Raw genomic sequence first — 23,560 nt, forward strand, 5'->3', positions numbered from 1 at the left:
AGCTTGACACGTAGTAATTTTTTGATTTTTTTAAAAAAATTAAAAATAAAAAAATAAAAAAAAAATTAATAAAGAAATTCAAAAAATCGAGGAACTGACACGTGGCACTCCCTCTGACGGCGTCAACCTTGACTTAAGGGGAAGGACAAACGTGAGACGTTTCAACAAAAAAGGGGACCATTTTGAGACTTTTAAAAATTTGGGTACCATTTTGAGATTTTGACTCCAAAATGAGGACCAAAGGCATAATTAAACCTTTTTAAGGGTCCAGAACAAAAGAAACAAACTCAGGAAAGCGCTCATTTTACAAGTCCCTCGAAGGCTAAGGACAAAAGAAAGAGATCAAAGGATGTATTATCATTATGTCGAATTCAGGTATGCTTTCGCACTCAGTTTACAACATGTTTATGGGTATGAGATAATATTTATGATTGATCGTTAAAATCAATAATAGAATTATATCTATTTGTATCTAACAATTGGTATCAGAGCTACCCATACTTGATTCATGTTTGTCTTTGGAAATTAATTTTAAGGATTAAGATTTTATAGAACCCTTAATCTCTTAATCTCAATTATGTGTTTTTAAGTCATAATTTTGTTGATCCCAAAAATTAGGACTTAAAAACACATAATTGATATTAAGGGTTCTATAAAATTAAAAATAATCCTAATCCTTAAAATTAATTTCCAAAGACAGACATGAATCAATTATGGGTAGCTCTGATACCAATTGTTACATACAAATAGATATAATCCTAATATTGATTTTAATGATCAATTATAAATATTATTCAATATCCATAAACATGTTGTAAACTGAGTGCGAAAGCGTACCTGAATTCAGAGCATTGTTGGTCATCTGATCTCTTTCTTATGCCTTTAGCCTTTGAGGTGCTTACAAAATGAGCGCTCTCTTGAGTTTGTTTCTTTTGTTCTGGACCCTTAACAACTTCCTCCTTCTATAGAGAACACGTGTATTTCCTTATAGGTTTTCTCTCATGATAGGGATAAAGAGAAAGGAGCTAAAATAAAAAACTTACTTTATGTCTGTGTGCTCTCAGAAGGGATATGACCCTTTAAATAACCTAATTAGGTTAATTACTTTAAGATTCAGTATTTCTATTTTGTCCCTTCATCAAATTAAATATTACTTTATAATCTGTTCACAATTTTTATTTTCATGATATATGTCTTTAACGAAAACTTTAATTTAATTAAATCACTTTTATTTTTTGACTTAAATAAATAATAATTCTAACACATTTTGTTTTATATCATATATATATATATATATATATATATATATATGACCCAAAATTGCCAACGAGTCTCGTTTATTTAACTCTAATTAGAAAAAATATAGTAGCCATAGTATTATAAAAGAACTAAAAAATGCTATCAGACCTGTACTATCGTACTACTGCCCCTGCGTACAAAACCTTCTCAAAGAGTAAAACTTGTACTATCTTACACATGCCTAGTACAAATTTTTTGTTTGGCTGAGTTACTTATGAGCAATGCATTAAAATAATTTATTAATATAACCACATTAGTCATCCTTAAAAGGAAATTAATCTTCAAGACTCTATTAAGGATATTTTAAATGCATAAAAATAAACCACTCTAAAGTATATATTCAACACATGTGATCAAATATTTATAACCACCTTAACTCTATTATTTTATCGGTGTAGATGTATATTTTTTCTCTTAAAACACCAAAATATTATATGATGATAATTAGAAAAATCACACCATTTGAGCTAAAGTTTGTAGAAAGGAAAAGAAAATAGAGGAAAATGAAGATCAAAAGAAGAAGAAGAAAATAGGAATATATGTTGAAACTTTAATTATTTTATTGAAAATAGAAAAAAAAAGAATTTAAATATTATTAACAACTTTATTTAATATTTTTCATTTAGTGCAACTAGTAATATTGTATTGGTATTACTTCACCATTGTAGCATTACAGTAATCTTCACCATTGTTAGTATTACTTCACCATCAATCTCATATAATATTTTTTAAATTCAATTCAGTAAACTTTTACCATTACTTGTTTGAAATGCTTGTAACAACTATATTTAAAAACAATAATGAAGGCACTTTTAGTTATATGAAGACCAAATTGTTGCATATATGGTGTCATTTTATTTTTTTAATACCATGGGTTTGTATAAAAATAAAAATCATAATCGTCTCGTTGGGATTAGAAATGAAAAAAAATATAAATTAATGATTAATGTATGATTTATTTTATACAGTTGTTGATAAAATTTGTTAAAATATATTTAAAATGTGTGAAAGCCGTACACCACAAACGACTTCTTCATTATTTAATCTCACGTGTGAGATATTCATACATATATAATATACGCACATTGAGGAATATTAGAAAAACGACAGCGTAAAGACGAGTGGCAAAACGTGTACCCAAAACGACAAGGTCAACCAGTTTGACTGAGTTTTGGTACCAATTTAAATTGGATAATGATCATTGACTCGCTCACTGCTACCAAAATACCAAATTCGATTCCAATAAGGTAATTTTGTTTAACCATGTAATCATAATTATTCAATTTTAATTGCTTTTCAGACTCATTCTTAAGATCTTGCTTTTGCTAATGACCACTTCACTTTTATTGTGCTTGTTTCTTCTTTTGAAAAATGCAAATTAATTATTTGAATTCAGACTTCGAACTCAAGCAAAGGCAATTATGATCCTGCTTTTCAACAAAATAATCATATTAGATTGCTCATTTTTAACATAAATAAATGTAATAATATTACTCATACCAAAGTATTTGTCATTTAAAGAACATTTCAATCCCTTGGTATCTGGGTGGTACCTGCACCAAATCATGAACCCAATTCCCAATTCCGCACGTATGATACATCACCTAAAACAACATTAAAATAATGATTATGATATTTACCTAACTAGTATTTTATTTTGTATATAAGACAAATAATAATACCAAAATGACGTTTAATTAAGAAAAAAAAGGTTCAGTTTTACAATAAAACTCGATTTTGAGTAAATCAGCAAAATTCTCCAGTAAGTTTAAATTTATTTCTATATTTAAATTTATCGTTTATTCTTAATAAAAAGTATTTTAGAAATTAGTTATCTACAGATTAAGAGTTGTTTTCGTTCGCGTTAAATTACATAGTGAGAGTTTAACTTCTTGATATTCTTTTCCTAAATTTAATACCAAAATTAATTTAATGTAACTAGTAAAAGAATTATTTTTCAAACCATCGTATCAAGAAAGTATAACTTAACTGATTGAGCGTGAGTTCTTATAAAGTCTTTCGAGTTTCATCTCTTCCATGAGCTAAAAAAATCCCAAACTACTCCATTTTTTTATTTCCATCCATATAGTTTTCTTTTCTGTGTATTTGTTTCAATTATCATTATCCTCGCAATTTACATACTTTTTAAAATATTTCTCATTATAAATTTTAATTATTTAAATAAATATTTGTTTTTTACGTACTTTATATATATATATATATATATATTTAATAGGCTGGTTAAAGCACTAATAAAATTGTATGTTTTTTTTTCCTTTCATGAGTTAAATGCATAATAGTTTTAGTTTAAATTTCAGGCGGTGAAAAGATTCGTACACCATCATCAATCAACTAAAATTTATTTAGAAATTTATAATATATAGTCGAATTTCTTGAACAGTAGTATATGTATTTCTTGAACTAACTGGAGGTAATATGTATTTCTTGAACAGTAGTAGAAATTATCATATATATATATATATATATATATATATATATATATATATATGTACTATTCATTTTTTTTTTGTTTTTTCTGGTTTGTGATGTATGTGAACTTGTAGGGTGTTTTGACAATCATATGAGAAACAGAATCCTTAAAGAAAAACATAGGCCTTAGTATTGTGCTGTACTGTTTCACATAAAAAAGACAAAATCCTTTCTAAAGTTTAATCGAGAGTTGACTATAAAATAAAATTTGAAATATTTCAAAAGTATAAAAAATTGAACATTTGGAAACAAATTTTTAAATTAAATGCAAGAAAATAATCATGAAGATGAGAATATATGGAGTCACGTCGTGCAACCACTCTGGCACGTTGGGCTGAGAAGACTGGTCCCCTTCGACATGCAGGCTCCACTCATGATGGAGCTTCTTAAATTGCTGTATAAACTCCATCAACATTCACTTTCCCCAAATTCATCATCAGAAAACGATAGATAGATGCAGAGCTAAACTTCGCTGAAGCGTTCTTCCACGAAAAAATCAAACCACCTTAACCTTAACAAGGAAAAAAGGAAGCTTCCCAAGGGATATACTTAATTCTTATGATTGGTGTGGAAGGAAGGTTTCACCTGTTTAATTCGTCAATAACTTCCACACTATAAAAACAAAATTGAATCATTTTTTTAATTTCTACCTTCCGTCCGTCCCAGTTGTAGATTCTTGCACATTAAACAACTCAACCAACAAAACCCACCAACTCTTATCTTATAAATAAACTAACCCCTCCTTTTCCATCTCTCTCAATCTCATCGTCTCCACCACCTGCTCCACCTGAAAGCTCTTCTTTGCATCATCACAAGAAACAATTTTTCTTTTCCATTCTCAAAACCCATTTGCTACCAAATACACATTCTCAACTTCTCAACTCATTTACCAAACGCCACCACCGTTAAGGTAGATTAATTACAGGACCAGAAATGTCCATGGGCAACATGTTGAGGATGGTGTTGGCTTTGTGTGTTTTGAGCAGCGTGGTTGTGACATCCTCGGCTCAGACGTGTAGAAACCAGACATTCTCTAACAGGTTGTTCGCGACATGTCGTGATCTTCCGCAGTTGACAGCTTACCTGCACTGGACCTACGACCAGGGGAGTGGGAAGTTGGAGATAGCATTCGTGCACGCGGGAATCACCTCAACAAACAGGTGGGTGGCGTGGGCCATCAATCCCAGGAACACGCTGGACCCGGCCATGATTGGAGCCCAGGCCCTGGTGGCCATTCCTGATTCGAATGGAGCAGGCCCAAGTGTGTATACCTCATCCATAACCAGCACCAGCACGCAGTTGGAACAAGGGACAATCAGTTATCCGGTGTCGGCGTTGAGTGCCACCTACGTCAACAACGAGGTAACCATTTTCGCCACTCTCACACTTCCCAACGACACCACCTCCTTGGTCCATGTCTGGCAAGATGGACCTCTCTCTGGTAGTACCCCTCAAGAGCATAGCCACGAGACTTCCCACCAAAACTCCAAGGAAACGTTGAACCTTCTTTCCGGTTCCTCCACTCAGGCGTCTGGGAATTCTCGCCAGAGAAGAAGAAACGTAAGCACCAAGGATCAATCTTTGCTTAATGTTTTCGATCATATCATATCATACATACATGGCATGACACCTTTAGCGTTCCTCCATAAAAAAGATCCATGCTTTCAAACGCAATTTTCTGTTTTTCAATAGAGGGTATATTTGAAAGTTTTCGTCCGGTGAATGTGTTAATTCTGTTTTGGAGCATTTGAACACAAAAAAACTTGAGGAAAACAGAGAAGGATGATAAAACATCTCTCAACTGTTTTGTTTTCTTAAACAATTTTGAAATCATAATAGACTGGGTAGTGTATTTTGGTGTTTGAGTAGAGATGGATTGTTGATTTTTCAGACCCATGGAGTGCTAAATGCGGTGAGCTGGGGCATACTGATGCCAACGGGTGCCATAATCGCAAGGTATTTGAAGGTGTTCAAATCTGCTGACCCTGCTTGGTTTTATCTTCACATCACTTGCCAAGCCTCTGCCTACATAGTAGGTATTTCCGGATTCGGAACAGGCCTCAAACTCGGTAGTGACTCCGAGGGTGTTGAATACGACACTCACAGAGCGATTGCTATTGTCCTTGTTTGCCTAGGAACCCTTCAGGTACGAGGTTTTCATGTTATGTTATTATGACACCATATAAGTGTATGATGGTACTGACAGAAAGCTACATGTGGCGATGATTGGATGCAGGTGTTTGCGTTGTTCTTGAGGCCCAACAAGGACCATAAATACAGAGTGTACTGGAATGCCTACCACTACTTGGTGGGATACGCCACCATATCCCTCAGCATCGCCAACGTTTTCAAAGGGTTCGAAACCTTGGAAAATTACGTAGGGGATCGCTACAATGACTGGAAGCATGCGTACATTGGTATTATTGGAGCATTGGGTGGCATTGCTGTGTTTTTGGAAGTCTTCACATGGATCATAGTGTTGAAGAGGAGAAAGTCAGAGAACAAGTTGCCACACGGAGAAAATGGTGTTAACGGGTACTAGGCCATAGCAGGCGTAGGATATACGCATGACGTGTATGTAGCCAGATAGATATTGGTTTCTTTTGTGATTTCATGCCTCTTACTTCTTCTATCGGTGTGTTATTATGTTGTTGGACTCCTTTGTATAACGTTAAGGGTGTTTGGGGAGTACTTCAGCTGCTTAGACTCTCAGTTTTGAGGTAATTCTTTCATAGGAAAGTTACATACTTTCAGGTTCTTGTTTTATTTATATTGTTACTGCAGGGTATACGTTGTATCGGTTTCTGTTACTTCATATTTGTATTTATGATTAATGATTAATTACTTCTTACCTTTGTCTTACTCATTCTACATTTCTTGAGTTGCAAATATCTTTCTTTTGCGTTCTGCGGGAGCAACCTTCTTCTTTCTTGGGCTTGTGGCGACGAAAAAGAAGGATATTTAATAATATCATTCGTTCCATTCTAATATTCTTCATAACAGTTTTAAAATTTTAAAATAATTTAAATAAAAAATAAGTAAAAATGGAAGTCACTCGAGTTAGACATGATACGAACATATCCATCTTTTCATATTTGTGTGAGAATAGCACTTTCAGAACCATCTTTTCGGGAATGGAAATGTAGAAGAATATGGTAAAAATGAGAGTCATTTGAATCAATAATAATTAAGAATAGTTTTTCGAAACATGAAAGAACGTTTCCATTCTTGAAAATAAACTTTTAATATGTAAAACAAACACACTTTAAGTCCCACAATATACCAAAGAAACTCAGGCTATAATTTGATTGCTTCAAACTCCAGAAATTGATAAAGATTCAGAAATTCAACTGAACAGAATAATAAGAAATGACCGAAGCGAAAAATATAAATCTCTTTGTGATTGAAACAACTCATCTGATTTAATTTTATTAAAAGTTGGTTAAGCTTCAATTATAGTTGTAAGTAGCAGTTCAACGTTAAAGCATACAGCTCAGATTCATTGAATACATTGCATTCGGGGGCACAATCATTGACTCGACCTGAATTAGAATAGACTTGGTCAGACTGAAGGAAAGCATTGGGTTCTCCAATTCCTCCTCACTATCCACCGAGAATACTGGATTTTTATAATTCTCTGTTCTGCTCTCGACACAAGACTAGACCAATCATTTTATATTATATACAATCACAATCACCGTTGTTCATATAATATGAAAATGTAAACCAAACACGGTCCAGCCGGAAGCAGAGATACGTATGCCAATTTACTTTTTAATAGTAGATAACTTACCACTTGTAGTTTTCTCAAATTTCTGTCAATTTTTATGATTTTTATGATTATACCAACTACCTAAAATATACCAACTACCAAAAAGACTCAGCCATCTAATAATTAAACAAAATGAAATTCAAAAGGAACTAAAATGAGATAAAACAGGATATAGTCAAGTTGAAAGTTTCTTAGGATCGGCACAGGCAATGAGATGGCATTATTCTAAACTAAGTTGCATGGTTAAAACTATCTGAGATTTTTGAATTAGAGAATAGAATACTAAAATTTTGGTAAGATCATACAAGAATTAGAAAATTGAATGAAGTCACGCGCATCCACACTACAAAGCATTTTAACAAAAGGGAAAAACGAATTAACATGAGACTGACTAAATTTCTCCTGGTCTCACTGATTAATTGCAGGTTTCTCACAGGTTTTGGCGCACAACAGCAACAAGGGCTTCCTTCAAGAAAGGGTTGGAAGCTGCAACTCGCTGAGATGTGATGTCAAAATCCGCCCCAGACCTGAAGCAAATGAACCATCAGATATTAACACAATCTTTTAAGCATATGCGTCCAAGTTTGTGCTATATAGTTCTGAATGAATAGAAAGGACTTCCCATAACTACATAAACGCCCACAAGATAAAGATTCTAATAAAATAGCCTACCTATCTAACAGTGCAAACAGTCTAGTAGAACAGCATAATATATTGGAAAAAACCCAAGTCCTATAATCACTAGAAATAATATCAAAATCCAGTATATAAACAAGGATAAACCTCAATTTATAAACCAATTTTGGTGGATTGAATTAGACCTAAACCACTTTACAATATGATAACGACGTCCGACTTAGATTTTAAATGATCATTAAATAATGTCAAAATACAACGTATATAAGTAAGACAATCCTTACCTATGTTAGATTCGTAGTGTTGAGTTTGGCTTAAACCATTTTCTTAATATAACATGTTATATTGTTAAGAACAAGGGCATCAAATTAAGGACACTTACGGATCAAATAAAACACCTCCAGCTTCTCTAACAATGACAGCACCGGCTGCCACATCCCTAATAAGAAGGAAGAGACTGTTAATCTAGGAACATATCACATTATCATAATTCCCAGTTATGAGTGATGTTAACATTCCTACCAAGGACCTCCAAAGCCAAGTTCAAAGCATACATCCAGCCTTCCACATGCAATTCCGCATAGGTTTAAAGCACAGGAGCCAGTCATTCGGAGTGATCTCACCTAATCAGAATAAAGGCATGGTTATTATGATGCAACAACATCAAGCTTTAATCCGATTGATTCCAATAGGAAGAACACCTAATTTTACCTTGAAAAGCAAGCTATTAATCCTATTTGTGCAGGCATCTACCGTTAAATTGTCACGTTTTGTTCCAACCTGCACTTCCAGAAATAAAATAAAAAAAAACTTCATGAATTTCAAATCTATCTTGATTTGAAACATTTATAGTGAAACAGACACATGTTTGAGTCATCCCCTTTCACGTTAGTATCCCCAAAATGTGATAACTTTCATACTCAAGGATTGGAATTGTATGCAATTAAATAAAAACCAGTATGGACAAAAGGTGCAAGTCACTGGGGATAGAACTCTTTTTGCACAATAGGTGGCAATAATTTAAGACATCATGAAAACTACCCGTAACCCGCCAGCCGGGTTACTAGGCTGACCTTAGTGGGTTACCTGGAATTCAATTTAAAGCAAAATTAGCAATGGCATTGACATCACAATCTGCTAAATGAGCATATTTGCAATTAGTACAATCTAACTCCCAAAAAGACATTTTAATTCCTATGTTACTTTCTTTTACTTTCTTCATCATGTCACAGTGGTTGCCTAAATTAATGGAATGTTTAGATTTTGTACCTTCTAGGTTTGCACATGCTCACAAATAGAAAGGCTTTGAAATGTATACAGGAGGCACGCATTTATAATTCGAAGTACTAGAGAGGCAAGTAGCAAACCAAACAAAATCAGAGCACACATATGAAGACCGAGGAGCATTCAACATTTATAAATTTGAAATGGTCAGGTTATAAATCTATTTGGAAAATAAAAGGAGAGTATCATGATTTATATAGATCCTCTAACACAGCTCATGACGTAGATGCTAGGTATGGAAAAGAGAATGCAACTGTGTGGAAAAAGATTGACATGTAATGGCACGCACAAACTCATACATGCATGCTCCCATAGGTGCTTAGACCAAATAGCAGACAGAATGTAGTCTGCAGTTTTTATTTAACAAAAGAACTGCAGGGCTATTGCCATTGATATGCTGGAGCATATGACTATCCTAACAGAAAGTTTCGCCAATGCTCAATATGGGTAGCGAGTGGAACAAAACACATACCATTTTTCCATAGAAAAAGTATAAATGCAGAACTTTCACACAATCAACTCAGACAAACTTGAAATACCTCTGTGACGAGAAGAGCGTTGATTAGTTCAGTTTGTGATGATACTGAAAAATTCAAGGTAATATCCATGAGTTAACTATACTCAATTAACAATAACAATCAAAAGACAGAGATCAGATGATCCACCTTTTATAGGGTTCCCGTTCAGAAAAGCACCTTTTCCATGGATTCCAGTGAAAAGCTACATGTGCCATTCTAAAACTTCAATTTTCATACCAAGAAAGGGGGAAGCAAATAAAAACTCTTAAAAAGTGTATAATTTAGGTCTATTGATTGAAAGCTTTGCCCAACAATCTGAATTTGCATGATAACCAAAAATAAAAACAATACATGTATCATAACGGGAATGGATTCCCTCGTGTTGAACCTTCACATGAGTAAATAATTTGAAAATTTTGGGTCTATCTTTCTCTTTAAGTGTACATAAACTTTAATATGATTCTACCTGTTTAATCTCCAAGAAGAGAAAGATAAAAAGTACACATGATATGTGAAAATTCAATAGAAGATAGGATTCGTTTACTTATAACAACGTTTACCATTGAATAATACACATGTTTCAAACGTCAGGAAATTTGGAATGGCGTTGTGGTCAGACTGTGGTGCCAAAGAAAGGTTCTCACCTCATTGATGATAGGATTGTAAACAACACCAACTGTAGGAATTTTTCGAATCGTAAGACCGATGGATACACAAACAAAAGGGAACCTAGAAAAGCAGAACTGTAATCAGTCCATAGGGAAAAGCCAATGTATCAGTTAAAACATCAGACCAATATTTACCCATGAACAAAATTAGTAGTTCCATCGAGAGGATCAACTATCCACGTGGGCTCATCAGTCAGTTCCGCATTGCCACCAGCAGCTGTGGTTTCTTCCCCGATGAACTAAAAAAAAAAAAACTTACAATGACGTCAAGAAGATATTCCATGCAAGGCCAACTCAAATATGATTGTGTGGAAAGTTGAGGGAGAGATGAGTGAACCTTGTGAGAGGGGTAAAGTTGCTTGAGATGATTAAAGATGAGATCTTCACATGCTTTATCAGTTTCAGTGACCAAATCAACCTAGTAAAAGTAAAAAGGGTTATTATTATACCTTCGATCGTCTACTTACAGTGCAAATGTCAAAGTTAGAAATGAAGACAAGGCAGGAACCTGTCCTTTGTGCTCCACGTTCTTGGTCTGATAGAAACCTTTCCGAATAATCTGCAATGAAAATCGAATTTGACGATCGAAAGAGATGAAACTAAAGAGACATAAACAGAAAGAGATTGGAATGGGGAACAACCTCGCCAGCCTTGTGAGCAGCGTCGACCGCAGATGCGAGGAATTGGGAGAGCGAATCTGTGTTTGCAATGAAAATCAAAAGATTGCAATACCATTTAACATTCGCAATTATTAAAATGATTCGATCCTAATCGTACCACTGTCACCCATTTTGTTCCTTCGCAAATCAGAGTGAGAACTTCAACCGCACACTGCTCTCACTCTGAATCAGAAGCGCAGTTATATAGCATGTTCAGTTCCATTTCCCATTTTCTCCTCATTCGAATTTTTCTTTATTTATGAAAACTCAAATTTGCCCCTAAATTATTTTATTTTTCTTAAACACTTTATTAACATTTGTCTCTCAATTTCTCATGTGAATTCGTTCCGCTTTCTCTTGTCTATTTTCGATTCTTGTCCTCGTGCCGTGAATGAGAAGAAAAGAAAATATGGAATGCATTCTTTCTTGGTTTCTCTCACGAACCTTCTTTCACTGTCTCTCACCAACAAATGGTGAAGGAATTCCGTATTTTATTTTATTCTTTGACAAATGCAAGAACTATGCCATTTTGTCTATTCCTTTCCTTCGATTCAACACTAGGCACTTATATAATCCACATTAGGAACTGTTGTCTATCATTATCCCTTGTGATATGAATCAAGGGAGGAGGCATGGACACCAATAGGTTTACGTCTTATAGGGTTTGTATCTTCTCATTGATTTTCTCTCGAAATACTTAAAGTGTATCAGAGCTTAGTTGTGTGGTGATCGACTTAAACGCGTCTCTGTATCGAAAGTCTTCTTAATAGTGGGTCAGGTAAATGTGTTCCGTTAGAAAGAACGACGTTACGGAAGATGGATACTCGATACTTAGCTCGAGGGTGAAGTGTCGATATGAAGGGATTCACTCTTTAGAGGGAAATTGATGGAAATCCAAGTGTAAGTCTAAATTCCACATTGAATAAAAAAAGAAAGTTGAGTATCATATAAGGATGAAGACCCATAAACCTATTGTCTTAAGGTTTTAGATTAAGAGTGGTGTCAATTCCTTATATGTGGATTGGATTCATATCTCATTAGTGTTGTATTTCCCAAGTGAACCTCTCTCGAAAGAACCAACAGTAGTGCAGTACGAAAAAGGGATACTCGATAGTTAACTCGGAAAAAAGGATCAATGTGAAGGATTGCAATACGAATAAGGGGGTATCCAAGAGTGGTGCAATACAAAAAAAATACTCTCACCGGTTAACTAAAAGAAAAAGTATCAATGGGAAGGATTCACACTTGAGAGGATATTCTATTGTTACTTGGATGTAATTAAATTTCGTTCTTTGAAATGAGTATGATTGATAGTTTGTTATTAAATTAGGAGTGAACCGTTATATAATGTTATAATTAAGTCTAATTTAATAATAAGTTACTTTGATACCTCAAATTTTGAATTATCTTGATAAAATTAAGATTAGGTTATTTAATGCTCTTATGTCTTGGTATATTGAAATTGATTCTCTATGATAATTCTAAAGTTGGAATTTTTAGATGTAACTTACATGTTAGTTATTGGGGTATTTTGTTGTTAGATGTTCCCATATTCAATTTATAATAGTCTATGTATGAGTTTTTTTTTTTATTGTTATTGACTAAGTTTTGTTCGAGAGGAATTTAACAGGTATAATGACACGAGAATACTTGAATTTCGTTAAATTATAAGTATGTGGTTTTGTTGATATGCATAATTTATTTATCGAATCATTTTCGTTCGACAATTTCCACCCAAAAGTAATGGGAAAATTTTGGTGAAATTTGCTTAATGAATTTTCAAAATTCACTCTATGAATATCTTATGAAGATAGTGTGGTTGTTAAATTATTGTATATTTGCTTTTGAAAAATATTATATTGTGAAATAAGTAGTTGCTAAAGAAACAACTTATCTCGTGTTTTGCGATAATGTATATTAAATTACGAAGTCATTAATGGTATAAGTTATTAAATTTGGATTTTATTAGTATTCCAATCATATAAATAGAGATATTAGAAGTATTTATATATTATTATTACTCAACATAAAAAGTGTTAATAGCTATAATGATTTTTCTGTGAAATTATATCTGAGTAAGTATATTCTAAAGAATATTCCAAAAACTTTTCTTAAGTATCTCCTCTAAGTTTTCTCTAACCATAGAAATATAATAATAATAAAAAAAAAACTAACATCTATTTATATACTTATAATCTCTGAAAACCAAACTTAATTCACTCTTTCTTTCTTAATAACCCACTTTTATTTTATTCTTCGAGTACGACTAATGATATTATATCATTTTATTAGCGTAAACATATTCGCTATTGTATTTGTGTATACAAAATTTTTAAACATACGTAATATTATATCAGTAAGTGATGATATTGTAATGTTATTAAGTTAATATATAAAATAAAACTATATTTATTAAAAGTAAAGTGAAATATATAAAAAAATAAAAAATAATTGTTAATAAATAAAAAAAAGAGAAAAATTGAGATAGACAATTTTATAAAAAACATATAAAAATAACAATTAATTTTCAAAATTTTAATAAATAATTATACTTTAAAAAATAAAATTAAAATTTTAAAATATCGACACAAAAGAAAAGAATTATATATTGTTATAAATTTTAAGAAAAAAAATGTTACATTAAATGATATAATGCCGAGCCACCTTTTTCAAAAAGTTTTCTTTCTCGTCGCTTATTTTGTGTTACCAAACAAGAAAATGTTTTAGTTGATTGAAAAGGATGGGGAAAAGGATATTTAAAACAGTTAAAAGACAAAAATTGAAATTGCCTCGTTGCTTTGTCTCTGAATCCAAATGGTAGGGCAGAAAGTTAAGAAGACATTGTTTTCAAGGCAACAAAACAAAAAGTCCATTTATGGGGGACCCTTAACCAGGAATTCCATCTTAACTCACAAGAGTCTAAAAAATTTAATTTTCCAATATTTAAAAAAATTATTAATTGCTATCATCATCACATTATAAATCGTTGTCAATAATAAATTTATTATTTTTTAATAATCATTTGAAAAAGTTATATCTTTAATTATTTCTAATTAATGAGAAATATAAACATTTTATATGGGGACCACAGTTTAATGTATATTGTGGGCGTCAGAAGTTCTACACGATCAATTGATTAAGAATCATTGATATATATTTTTATAATTTTATTATAAAATTAATAAGTGTCGTTCTTCTTTTTCCTTTTACAACATGAGATTATCTATCCATATAACGACTGAAAATAATTTAACAAATATATTTTACCATGAAAGATAAAACTTATACTTTTAAAACAAACCAGTTGGGCAAGAAATTGTTCAATATTCAATAATTCAATCTTGCTCTAACTCATAATAATAAAAAAAACAGATAGATAACATAATATTAAATAAACATACCAAACTTTGTAACTCAAACACACATAGTAGATACTTTCATTATTAGCTTCCACAAGTCAAAGTACTTACCTAATCGATTTAAAATAAGATTAAATATATCATAATACTTATTAAAGACTGAATTTCAACAATACGACCAAAAATAAAATAATTTTAAAATATAATTAAGAATAAAATAAGAATATAACTTTTATAGAAATAATTACCAAAGTATTTTGATTAATTGTTATGTTTATATATATATATATATATATATCATTTAAAATAATAATAATGTCGCAATAAATATTTTTCATTGACCTCACCGTATATTTTGTCAGCTTTCAACAGTTTTTCAATCTTTTTCTGGCACAAACATGTCACCGGTTCATGAAATTTTTTAGTGCAATTGACTCATCCAATTCAGTCTTAAGAAAAGTGGAAAAGATTAAAACGCACTAACCATGTTAGTTTTTTTACATACTTACTTGACATCTGTGACTGTAAAATAAAGCTTCTAAGTTGCACCATTCATTGTATTATTCAAATTACTCCTCCCACTCAGGTATAAAATGCTCCCTCACTGGTATAAGGATTTTATCAAGTGACTTTTTTCACTTCAAAAGATGCTAACCCTTACATAAATTTTCTTGATAAAATGTACTTTGATGTAAAGTGGATTTTTCTCTACAATACACCAGAAGGCCAAAATGAAGAACTAACAGAAGAAATTTGTCATACAATGAGTAAGAATATTACATGACCGAGTACAATATACAAACCAGCTGGTAGGTAAACCATTATAACACCAGAAGGTCATATACTGCTACTGCATGTAGTTCATTTTAGTAATTTATTTATTTATCTACGAATTACAGAAACGAAATTAAATTTCGGAATGGAAACACTGGAATTTGTGTTGAATGTAGGTCTCATCTTGATGAAAACTAAAAGAACTATAACAATAGACAATTATATAAAGTAAAATATCGCAATGCAACTTGTCACCTGACACAATCTGAAGCTCAAGCAACATCTCTCGGTTCAAGAGCTGCAATTTCTCTAATAACTTGAGCTTTGTCAGCTTCAAACTGTTCATCCTCTACAAAATCCCAATAAATGTGACATCATGAGAACACAATACTAAGAAAGTAAATACAAACTCTTAAGAAATGGCATCACTTCCTTCCTTACCTTTAGCTATTTTTAAGTCACCCAAAAGTCTAAGAAGCTTGCTTCGGTTTGCAACAAGTATGCTGATGATATCAGCTGGTTTCTTTTGGTTAGCAACAAACAGCTGCATGACAAGAACAAATCAATATAGAGAAGCATAATTTGGAAGGTATTAAGTTAGGAAGAACGTTTCAAAATGTGGACCAATATGTAAATGTAACTATAATACCTTGAAAACATGAAATGCTTCAATCTGTATGCTCTTGCTTGACTCCTGCAGAAAGATATGAGCAATGACCCATTAAATGCTTTTACAAACATAACTAAAATTCTGAATTTTCTGTTCAACATTAAAATATATATATATATATATATATATATGCTCATCAGAAACTCAACATTATCATATCAATGTTTAGCAATTCATTACGTTTAGACAGGTGGACTACTAAGAAGTCACTTTAATATTTTAATAAAAATTAAAACACTGTCGACACAAAAACTGCAACTGAAACTAAACACTATCATATAATAATATTTTTCCTTTTTAGCTTTTGTGTGGGGGAGGACACAAGAAAGGCAGTTGAGAAGATAAGTCATGAAGTTCTAGAGAAAGGACCATACTCGTAGAAGATTCATTAAAATCCTTAAGTTGTCTCGTGAGCTGACATATTGTGTCATTACGGCTGAATTTGAGCGATCAAGTAACATATCTCCCAGCACCTGCAAAAGAGGGATAAAAGAAATCACTCAACCAATATACATGAATAGATTCAATTATAGAACAAGAATACAAGTAGCAATAGATGACATATAATAGCAAAGAGTTGAACAAACTCAAACCTACTACAACCAAAACAAGTTAAGATTTATGAAAACATTTTCAAGAGGATAATCTCACAGTCTCAGACTTCTCATTCTTGCATTATCAAATTAGAGTTGAGATGAATAACAAACTTAGATCATACCTTGACAGCTTGACGCCTTGTAATATAATTGGAAGATTCCAGCAGCTTAGAGTTATATTCATAAAAAAACTGTAATTAACCACACAGACAAATGAGTAACAGCCGGTGGCAACTACGATGATAATATAAAGTATCATCCCCTACCAAAACAAACGTTAAAAAGTGGCTTTAAACTAGATTCCAAGATCACGGCGAGTAAACACACTTGTGTGGTTATGTATATACGAGATAGAGCCAATACAAAATAAAGCATGTCAAGATAAACAGATAGACTTTCTAATACAATCTATGCAACTGATAGAAAGTATTGCCCCCTCCCAGAAAAACGTTAAAAAGTGGTTGCTTTAAACTAGATTCCAAGAACAGGGTGAGGAAAAACACTTCGGTGGTTAACAATCATAAACAAAATGCTGTTATGCATTTACAACTGTTCTTTGAAATAAGTTTTAAGTTTTATTACACAATATTTTAAAAGTTATTTTCTCCAATAACAAATTTCGTATAACTTAAACTTCAAAAAATAATTACTCATTTTTCATAATATCAATGTAAGAGTTACCAAAGAACTAAAGTCATAATCTAAATGTGACCCCCTAGTACCAAACCACATACTATTACCATAAAACCTTCACAAATCAAGCATTCCTCCAATGAATCTAGCACCAAGAAGAATATTGCAAGAAGTGAAATATACACATTTGTGTAAACTTAAAAAATCATCGATTTTCTATTTAACTTGAGTGGGGTAACCTACCCATTCATAATTCTTGGAAAGGAATTCGGCAACTGTAGATTTATGCCTCATCAAGAGCTCCTGCAACAATATGACATGATATAACTCTCAACTTTCCCTAAAGAAGGGGCATGATACCAAAAACGAAAAAAATACCTTAAATGTAGCTGCAGCATCTGCAGCTATGTCAAAATTTGGAAGTTGAATGTAGTCAAAAAACTTCTTCATATGAGGTGAGTCCAGAACATATCTGATATAAAGCAAATAATTAAAGCATCAAAAGTCACAACTCATAGAAGTCATACTAGAAACAAATATAATGCATAGGCTGTCTCTGATTTTTCTTCATCTATTTATGCTTCAGTTACCATAGGGGCTGCCTACACAATACCATTATCGTGTAGCAAATAACATATATATGTAAGTATTGGAATCAATGGCATCACCAATATGACTTCAAGATATAAAACTATTCTAGCATGACCCAAAACCATGGCCAAAATTATTGTTTCCATCAGTGAACATTAACTGCTTTAAATTTGAAATCACAAATAAAAAGAACCGTTGAATCTATATGCTCCTTCCCCTTACTTCGCAACAATCTGGTGTCTTATGCACTCTCTCAACATCGCCCCGTAGTGTAAAGCCATGTCCATGTTTTCATAGCTACAAAAGGAAACAACAGAGCTTGTCAATAATATCATTAGATAATCAACAGAGGGCGAGCACAATTTTACAAAGAGCAAAACAAGAAACAGAAGTCACATGATCACGGTTAGATACACAACAGTACAGACTTTCACCTAAAGAACGATTGACTATAATCAACTGGCACCACAATACTAAATTTATATTAGATCAAAATAGCGAATGTACCTACTAACTGGAAAGCCAGCCAGAAAAATTAAAAAGACAAACACGAAGGAAACAAAATGTTCGTCCAACAGTTGCAGCTTACCCAGATACCAACACATCCATGAGATCTAAATTTGTCTCCAAGTAATCGGAAGCGATGAGCTTAGACTGAACCTGCTGTCTCTGTAAATTGGCAACAATTTGAGTGGCATCCTTCCGAGCCTGCAAAATTCGAACAACACAAAACAAGAATTACCGAAAGAAATGAGATAATTAATTAAATAAACGGTGACGCCTGTATCAAGCAATTACCTCCAAGTTTAATTTGGGAAGACATAGGATAAGGAGGCGCAAGGTGTTTTCCTTGAAGAATTCCTGAGTGAGCTGCGCGCAAGCCTCGGGAACCGGTTCGGATTCGCTGTTCCCATAGAGAATTGTCTTCAACTCCCGGAGGTTTTTGGTGAGTTCGGCCGTCTGCAGAAAAGAGAAGAGAAAAAGTGAAAAATGATAGGAGCCGGAAAATGAGAGGTGCGATGCGAGAGCGAAGGTTCATACCTTGTCGTCATCGCGGTTGGTGAGACGGAGAAGATCTCGGGTGTGGCGAACGATGTCGGAGGGAGTGCGGGGCTTGGACTTGAAGAGGCTCTTCATGCTGGGAGAATCCGGAGGGGAAAAAGCCACCGCCGGCTCCGACGAAGAGCCCCTCCGAGGCCCCTTCGGTTTGGACACGCACACTCCTATCTCCGCTTCTTCTTCTGTTACCCTATCCGATTCCGATGGTCAAATTTCAAATCTCAACGTTCCTTCATTCACTCACGCCACTCTCCTATCCCTTCACGTGAATTCACACCTTTCTCATTTTTTCTCTCATCCTCTTCATCCTTCTACCGTCTCATTCATTCCTCCATCTTCACTTCTTTTCTTCTTCTTTTTTTTTTTTCTTTTCTTTTCTTTTCTTTTCTTTCTCACTTTCTTTCTATTTCTGTCTCTTTCGATATTTCCCTTCCCTGCCGATTTCAACAACCAAATCTATAAACAAAAGACAATACCTCCCTCTCTATGTTGTTGACGCACCTCTTACTATATTCGTTTTTTTATTTATTGAAATAGAAAATGAAAAAAAATTGATGAATTTTGCCTTATTAAGTCGCGTTTGGAGGGAAAGACTAATAAAGGAAGTGAAAAAAAAAATAGATGAAAAAAATGTGATTATTTAAATTAAGAGAAATATACTGAAGATCATATAGGCCAAGAAATTTTTTGAATATTTGGTGGAATGAATTTAAAACAAAAAAACTGGGAAATTATATATTTATAAAATTACTGTATTATTATAAGTTAATTTTAAGTAAATATTATATTATAAATTTATTAAAATTATTTGTTTTTATTATTTTTATTATTGTTAAATATTTTAATAATTATTATTTATTATTTTTAATTATTTGCTTGAAATTTTTAATTTATTTTTACTTTTATTTATATATTATTATTATTTTATTATATTATCTATATTTACTGCTAATGAAAGAGATTATATTTTTTGTGTACACTGTTAAATTCAACTAATTAATCATAATAAAAAAGTAAGTTTTTAATTTTACAATTTTAATAAAAAAAAATCAGTTCAAACAATAATTTATAATGAAAAAATTATCTATAAAAAATTATAAAATTATATACTAATACTAGAATTATTTATTTATTTATTAATATTTTTCTTTCAATTATTAAAAATATTTTTGTAATTTAATAAAAAAAAATCTATAACAAAAGAAAGATAAATACATGTGTAATATATAACATGTCTTAATTGAGTTGAACGAGGTGAATTGAGAGTGAGAAAAATTAAAATTATTCAAAAAAATTAAATAGTATACAAAATAACTGTCTTCTCAATTCATCTATATAAAAATCAAATGTTTTGTGTTACATCTATACACATTAAAATACTATAAAATATATTAAAATAATTTTTTTTTTAAATTTATGCATGTTAATTTACATCAATATTCATATAATTTAAATTAAATTTATATTTTCTTATGTTTGTAATGGATTTCATCAATACTTCGCATGTTATAATGCTATAATTTCTAAATATACCTTTAGTTATAATATATTTTCTAAAATACACTCATCTTTTATATATATATATATATATATATATATATATATATATATATATATAACATTGTAAATTATATTGTCATGATTTATTAATATATTTTTAATGATTATAAAATTTACTCAAATATGGTACTTTTAATATTAATGTAAATTAAATTTACATGAAGCAAATATTTTATTACTTTGAAATTTTAAATTATTAATTAATGAATTTACTGATATATATATATATATATATATATATATATATATATATATATATATATATATATATATATATATATATATATATATATATATATATATATATATATATATATATATATATATATATAATAACTTTAATTTTAAGGAAAAATATTTTATCTCACGTTTGAAAAACATGTTATGTATTAGATTCATAACAAACAAAAGCAAAATAATTATCTTTCTTCTCTAGCAAATTCTTAAGCACAATCCTTCTTCATGTGTCTCTTTTTTTTACAAAAGAAACATTTAGACTCCTTTTTATAACTACATTAACAAACATCATTCCCTCTTGATTAACTTAATTCTTCTTATTTTGTAGAATAGTAGGCAAGTTCACTATTTGACTTTCCTCCATTAGCAACCTTCCTCTTTTTTAACACACGTGGTCACTAATTTATTAATAGACAACTTTTTATCTTAGGTGTGTTATAAGCAATTTTAAAAGGAGCATATTGATGAGATACAATATACAAAATATAATATACGAGAAGGGAATTAAACATGGTAACTTCTAAGGCCACAACATTCCTCATGCGCATGACGTGATTACATATTCCTTTAATCTCGGTGAGTGTTAAGAATGAAAATTACATGATAATAGTGTTGGTAAGAGATTTATCAAATATGATGAATTTTTCATTGTCATGTTGATCAACAAAACTTCAAATAGCAGCAAAAAGATGATCTTTATTAAGTCACAAAGTGACAATTTAACATTTCCCACTTTTCATATAGATCAACATCTAGAGTGTTGGTCTCAATAAGAACGATGATTCTAGTTTTCTAATTTCTAATAGCATAATCAACGTTCATCCAACCTAAATGGGGAAGAACTTTCTCTTCTAAAACTTATGATTATACTTTTTTTTAGTTTGATACCATAATGGATATCATAAATGCAAATACATGTATTAAAGAATGAATCCAGTGACATAAAACTTACCCACGGACTAAAGTATTAGCCAATTAAACTCATATAACTAAATGATAAAATTATTATGTTTTACCAATTGACTTGTATATTGATTATGGACTAAAGTCTTACTCAATTAGGCTTATATAACCAAATGATAAAACTATTATGTTTGATCAATGCAAATACCTATTAATAAATCTAGTGACACAAAACTTGCTTGTGGGAATAAAATATTATTCAATTAGACTTATATAACAAAATGATAAAATTGTTTTGTTGATGCAAACGGATTTTAATGAATGAATCTAGTGACATAAAACTTGTATGTGAGCTAAAGTCTTCGTAGACTCATTTAATCAAATGATAAAACTATATATTACGTACCAAATATAGTACATGTAAAAACATATAGTACATACAATATAGTAAATAGTAATATAGTAATATAATACATATGTCAATCCTTAATGAATTTATACAATAATTCATATAAAAGACCTTGTTTGACCATTATACCACTAAATATTTTACCTTAAAATATGGATATAAAACAAAATTATATATTCCTCATTGTTTTAACAAAATAAAAAATGCATTTTTAATTCATCATCGTAAATAATTAGCCCTCCCACTGTCTAAAATGTCTAAAAGAAATGGTGTCAATTGTCATAAGCAAGTGGTATTGTTCTACTTAAGTACAGAAAATACATCTCAGAGTCCTTAGAGCAATATCGGCACAGCTTCGAAGGGTCGATGCTTTTAGACCTTTTGTACCCATAACAGCAATGCCGAACAATGGGTTAACGCGACCTCATCAGTGATGACATCTCCACCACCATATATAAATAATTTTCTAGATAATAGTTATCAAATACAAAGTTCAATATAATAAAAAAAATTAAGTCGCCTACATTAAGTTAAATAATTTTCTTTCATATTGATATGTAGAAAAAATGGTACAGAATTTACAAGTATTTAGTTAAATAAATTGAATTCAATTTATAAATAATTTTTTAATATCATTTCATTTTATTAAGAGAATTACTTTATATTTATTTTACAATTGTAGTAGTTGCTTTAAGAAGTAGTAATTGATCGCCACAACTACAAACTTTTCTTCCAAAATGTGAAGATCCCACTTGCGCTTCCAAAATGTGAAGATCCCACTTGCGCAGAAGAAGACGAAGCGATGGACCACCCTTCGACCCAACACTCTTCTTCATTTACAAACCCTAAAACACAAAAAATTCTCAAATAATCAAATGAACCTACCTTATGTTGATCAACAAATTTTGAGCACTTCAATATTCTATGATGGCGTGGTAATGGCTTTCTATTTTCGTACCTTCAGATTTCAACATCCTCATCTTTCTTCCAAGCTCTTTCTCTTCGATGGATTCACAAAACTTCACAAACCTACCGACTCCACACTTTAAAATGCGAACTGCACGTGCTCAAATTCACGCATTTAAAATTTTTATTATACAATATTAATTAAACAAATTAAATAAATGAAGAAAAAAAAATAATTTAACACGTGTCGTCAGATGACCAGCCTAGGTGGAACGTCGTTTGCCACGCAATCACAAACTTAACGCCGTTCACAAATTAAGGACTAAAATCAGTAATTCTAAGATCACAAGGACCAAAATGGTTTAACGTTTGGAGAGAGACCAATTTCAAAAAATGATAATAGTTGAGGGACGAAAAATATAATTAACCCAATATTGATTTCTATAAGAGTTGATATATAACTGTATTATTAAATGAATTATAACTTTATTGATTATAAGTTAATTTCTACTTTATTTAGTAAACAAAATTAATACG

The 23,560-nt window shown here is 31.4% G+C and overlaps 3 protein-coding genes across 3 annotated transcripts; 1 reads left to right on the forward strand and 2 right to left on the reverse strand.

Moving 5' to 3' along the window:
• The first annotated feature begins 4,482 nt into the window (after positions 1 to 4,482).
• LOC114178804 (cytochrome b561 and DOMON domain-containing protein At5g47530-like) lies at positions 4,483 to 6,653 on the forward strand. The gene is made up of 3 exons (XM_028064904.1): positions 4,483 to 5,349; positions 5,681 to 5,935; positions 6,026 to 6,653. Exons 1-3 carry the CDS (start codon positions 4,723 to 4,725, stop codon positions 6,329 to 6,331), a joined length of 1,188 nt encoding a protein of 395 aa, XP_027920705.1. The 5' UTR covers positions 4,483 to 4,722; the 3' UTR covers positions 6,332 to 6,653.
• Positions 6,654 to 7,773: 1,120 nt separating this feature from the next.
• Positions 7,774 to 11,553, reverse strand: LOC114176501 (inositol-phosphate phosphatase-like). Its single transcript, XM_028061563.1, has 12 exons — positions 11,445 to 11,553; positions 11,309 to 11,364; positions 11,176 to 11,226; positions 11,005 to 11,085; positions 10,803 to 10,906; positions 10,644 to 10,728; positions 10,147 to 10,201; positions 10,021 to 10,064; positions 8,909 to 8,977; positions 8,720 to 8,820; positions 8,580 to 8,636; positions 7,774 to 8,088 (listed from the first exon to the last, which is right to left on the reverse strand). Exons 1-12 carry the CDS (start codon positions 11,455 to 11,457, stop codon positions 7,992 to 7,994), a joined length of 813 nt encoding a protein of 270 aa, XP_027917364.1. The 5' UTR covers positions 11,458 to 11,553; the 3' UTR covers positions 7,774 to 7,991.
• Positions 11,554 to 15,417: 3,864 nt separating this feature from the next.
• LOC114179607 (putative MO25-like protein At5g47540) lies at positions 15,418 to 19,474 on the reverse strand. The gene is made up of 11 exons (XM_028066015.1): positions 18,991 to 19,474; positions 18,748 to 18,909; positions 18,539 to 18,657; positions 18,172 to 18,246; positions 17,737 to 17,830; positions 17,602 to 17,661; positions 16,848 to 16,916; positions 16,504 to 16,602; positions 16,109 to 16,153; positions 15,901 to 16,003; positions 15,418 to 15,808 (listed from the first exon to the last, which is right to left on the reverse strand). Exons 1-11 carry the CDS (start codon positions 19,084 to 19,086, stop codon positions 15,732 to 15,734), a joined length of 999 nt encoding a protein of 332 aa, XP_027921816.1. The 5' UTR covers positions 19,087 to 19,474; the 3' UTR covers positions 15,418 to 15,731.
• Between the last annotated feature and the right edge of the window lie 4,086 nt (positions 19,475 to 23,560).

The sequence above is a fragment of the Vigna unguiculata genome, chromosome 3, assembly GCF_004118075.2.
Source record: "Vigna unguiculata cultivar IT97K-499-35 chromosome 3, ASM411807v1, whole genome shotgun sequence".
NCBI classification, from domain to species: domain Eukaryota; kingdom Viridiplantae; phylum Streptophyta; class Magnoliopsida; order Fabales; family Fabaceae; genus Vigna; species Vigna unguiculata.

Excerpts from the sequence above, each read along its gene's own strand:
- LOC114179607 (XM_028066015.1), bottom strand. The coding sequence starts at position 19,086 with ATGAAGAGCCTCTTCAAGTCCAAGCCCCGCACTCCCTCCGACATCGTT. Across the intron at positions 16,154-16,503 it reads TTTTAATGAATCTTCTACGA|GAGTCAAGCAAGAGCATACA; the intron begins GTATGGTCCTTT and ends ATCTTTCTGCAG. Across the intron at positions 15,809-15,900 it reads TGACTTAAAAATAGCTAAAG|AGGATGAACAGTTTGAAGCT; the intron begins GTAAGGAAGGAA and ends GGGATTTTGTAG.
- LOC114176501 (XM_028061563.1), bottom strand. Across the intron at positions 10,065-10,146 it reads GAACGGGAACCCTATAAAAG|TATCATCACAAACTGAACTA; the intron begins GTGGATCATCTG and ends TGAATTTTTCAG. Across the intron at positions 8,821-8,908 it reads TTAATAGCTTGCTTTTCAAG|GTGAGATCACTCCGAATGAC; the intron begins GTAAAATTAGGT and ends TATTCTGATTAG.
- LOC114178804 (XM_028064904.1), top strand. The coding sequence starts at position 4,723 with ATGTCCATGGGCAACATGTTGAGGATGGTGTTGGCTTTGTGTGTTTTG. Across the intron at positions 5,350-5,680 it reads CTCGCCAGAGAAGAAGAAAC|ACCCATGGAGTGCTAAATGC; the intron begins GTAAGCACCAAG and ends TTGATTTTTCAG. Across the intron at positions 5,936-6,025 it reads TTTGCCTAGGAACCCTTCAG|GTGTTTGCGTTGTTCTTGAG; the intron begins GTACGAGGTTTT and ends GATTGGATGCAG.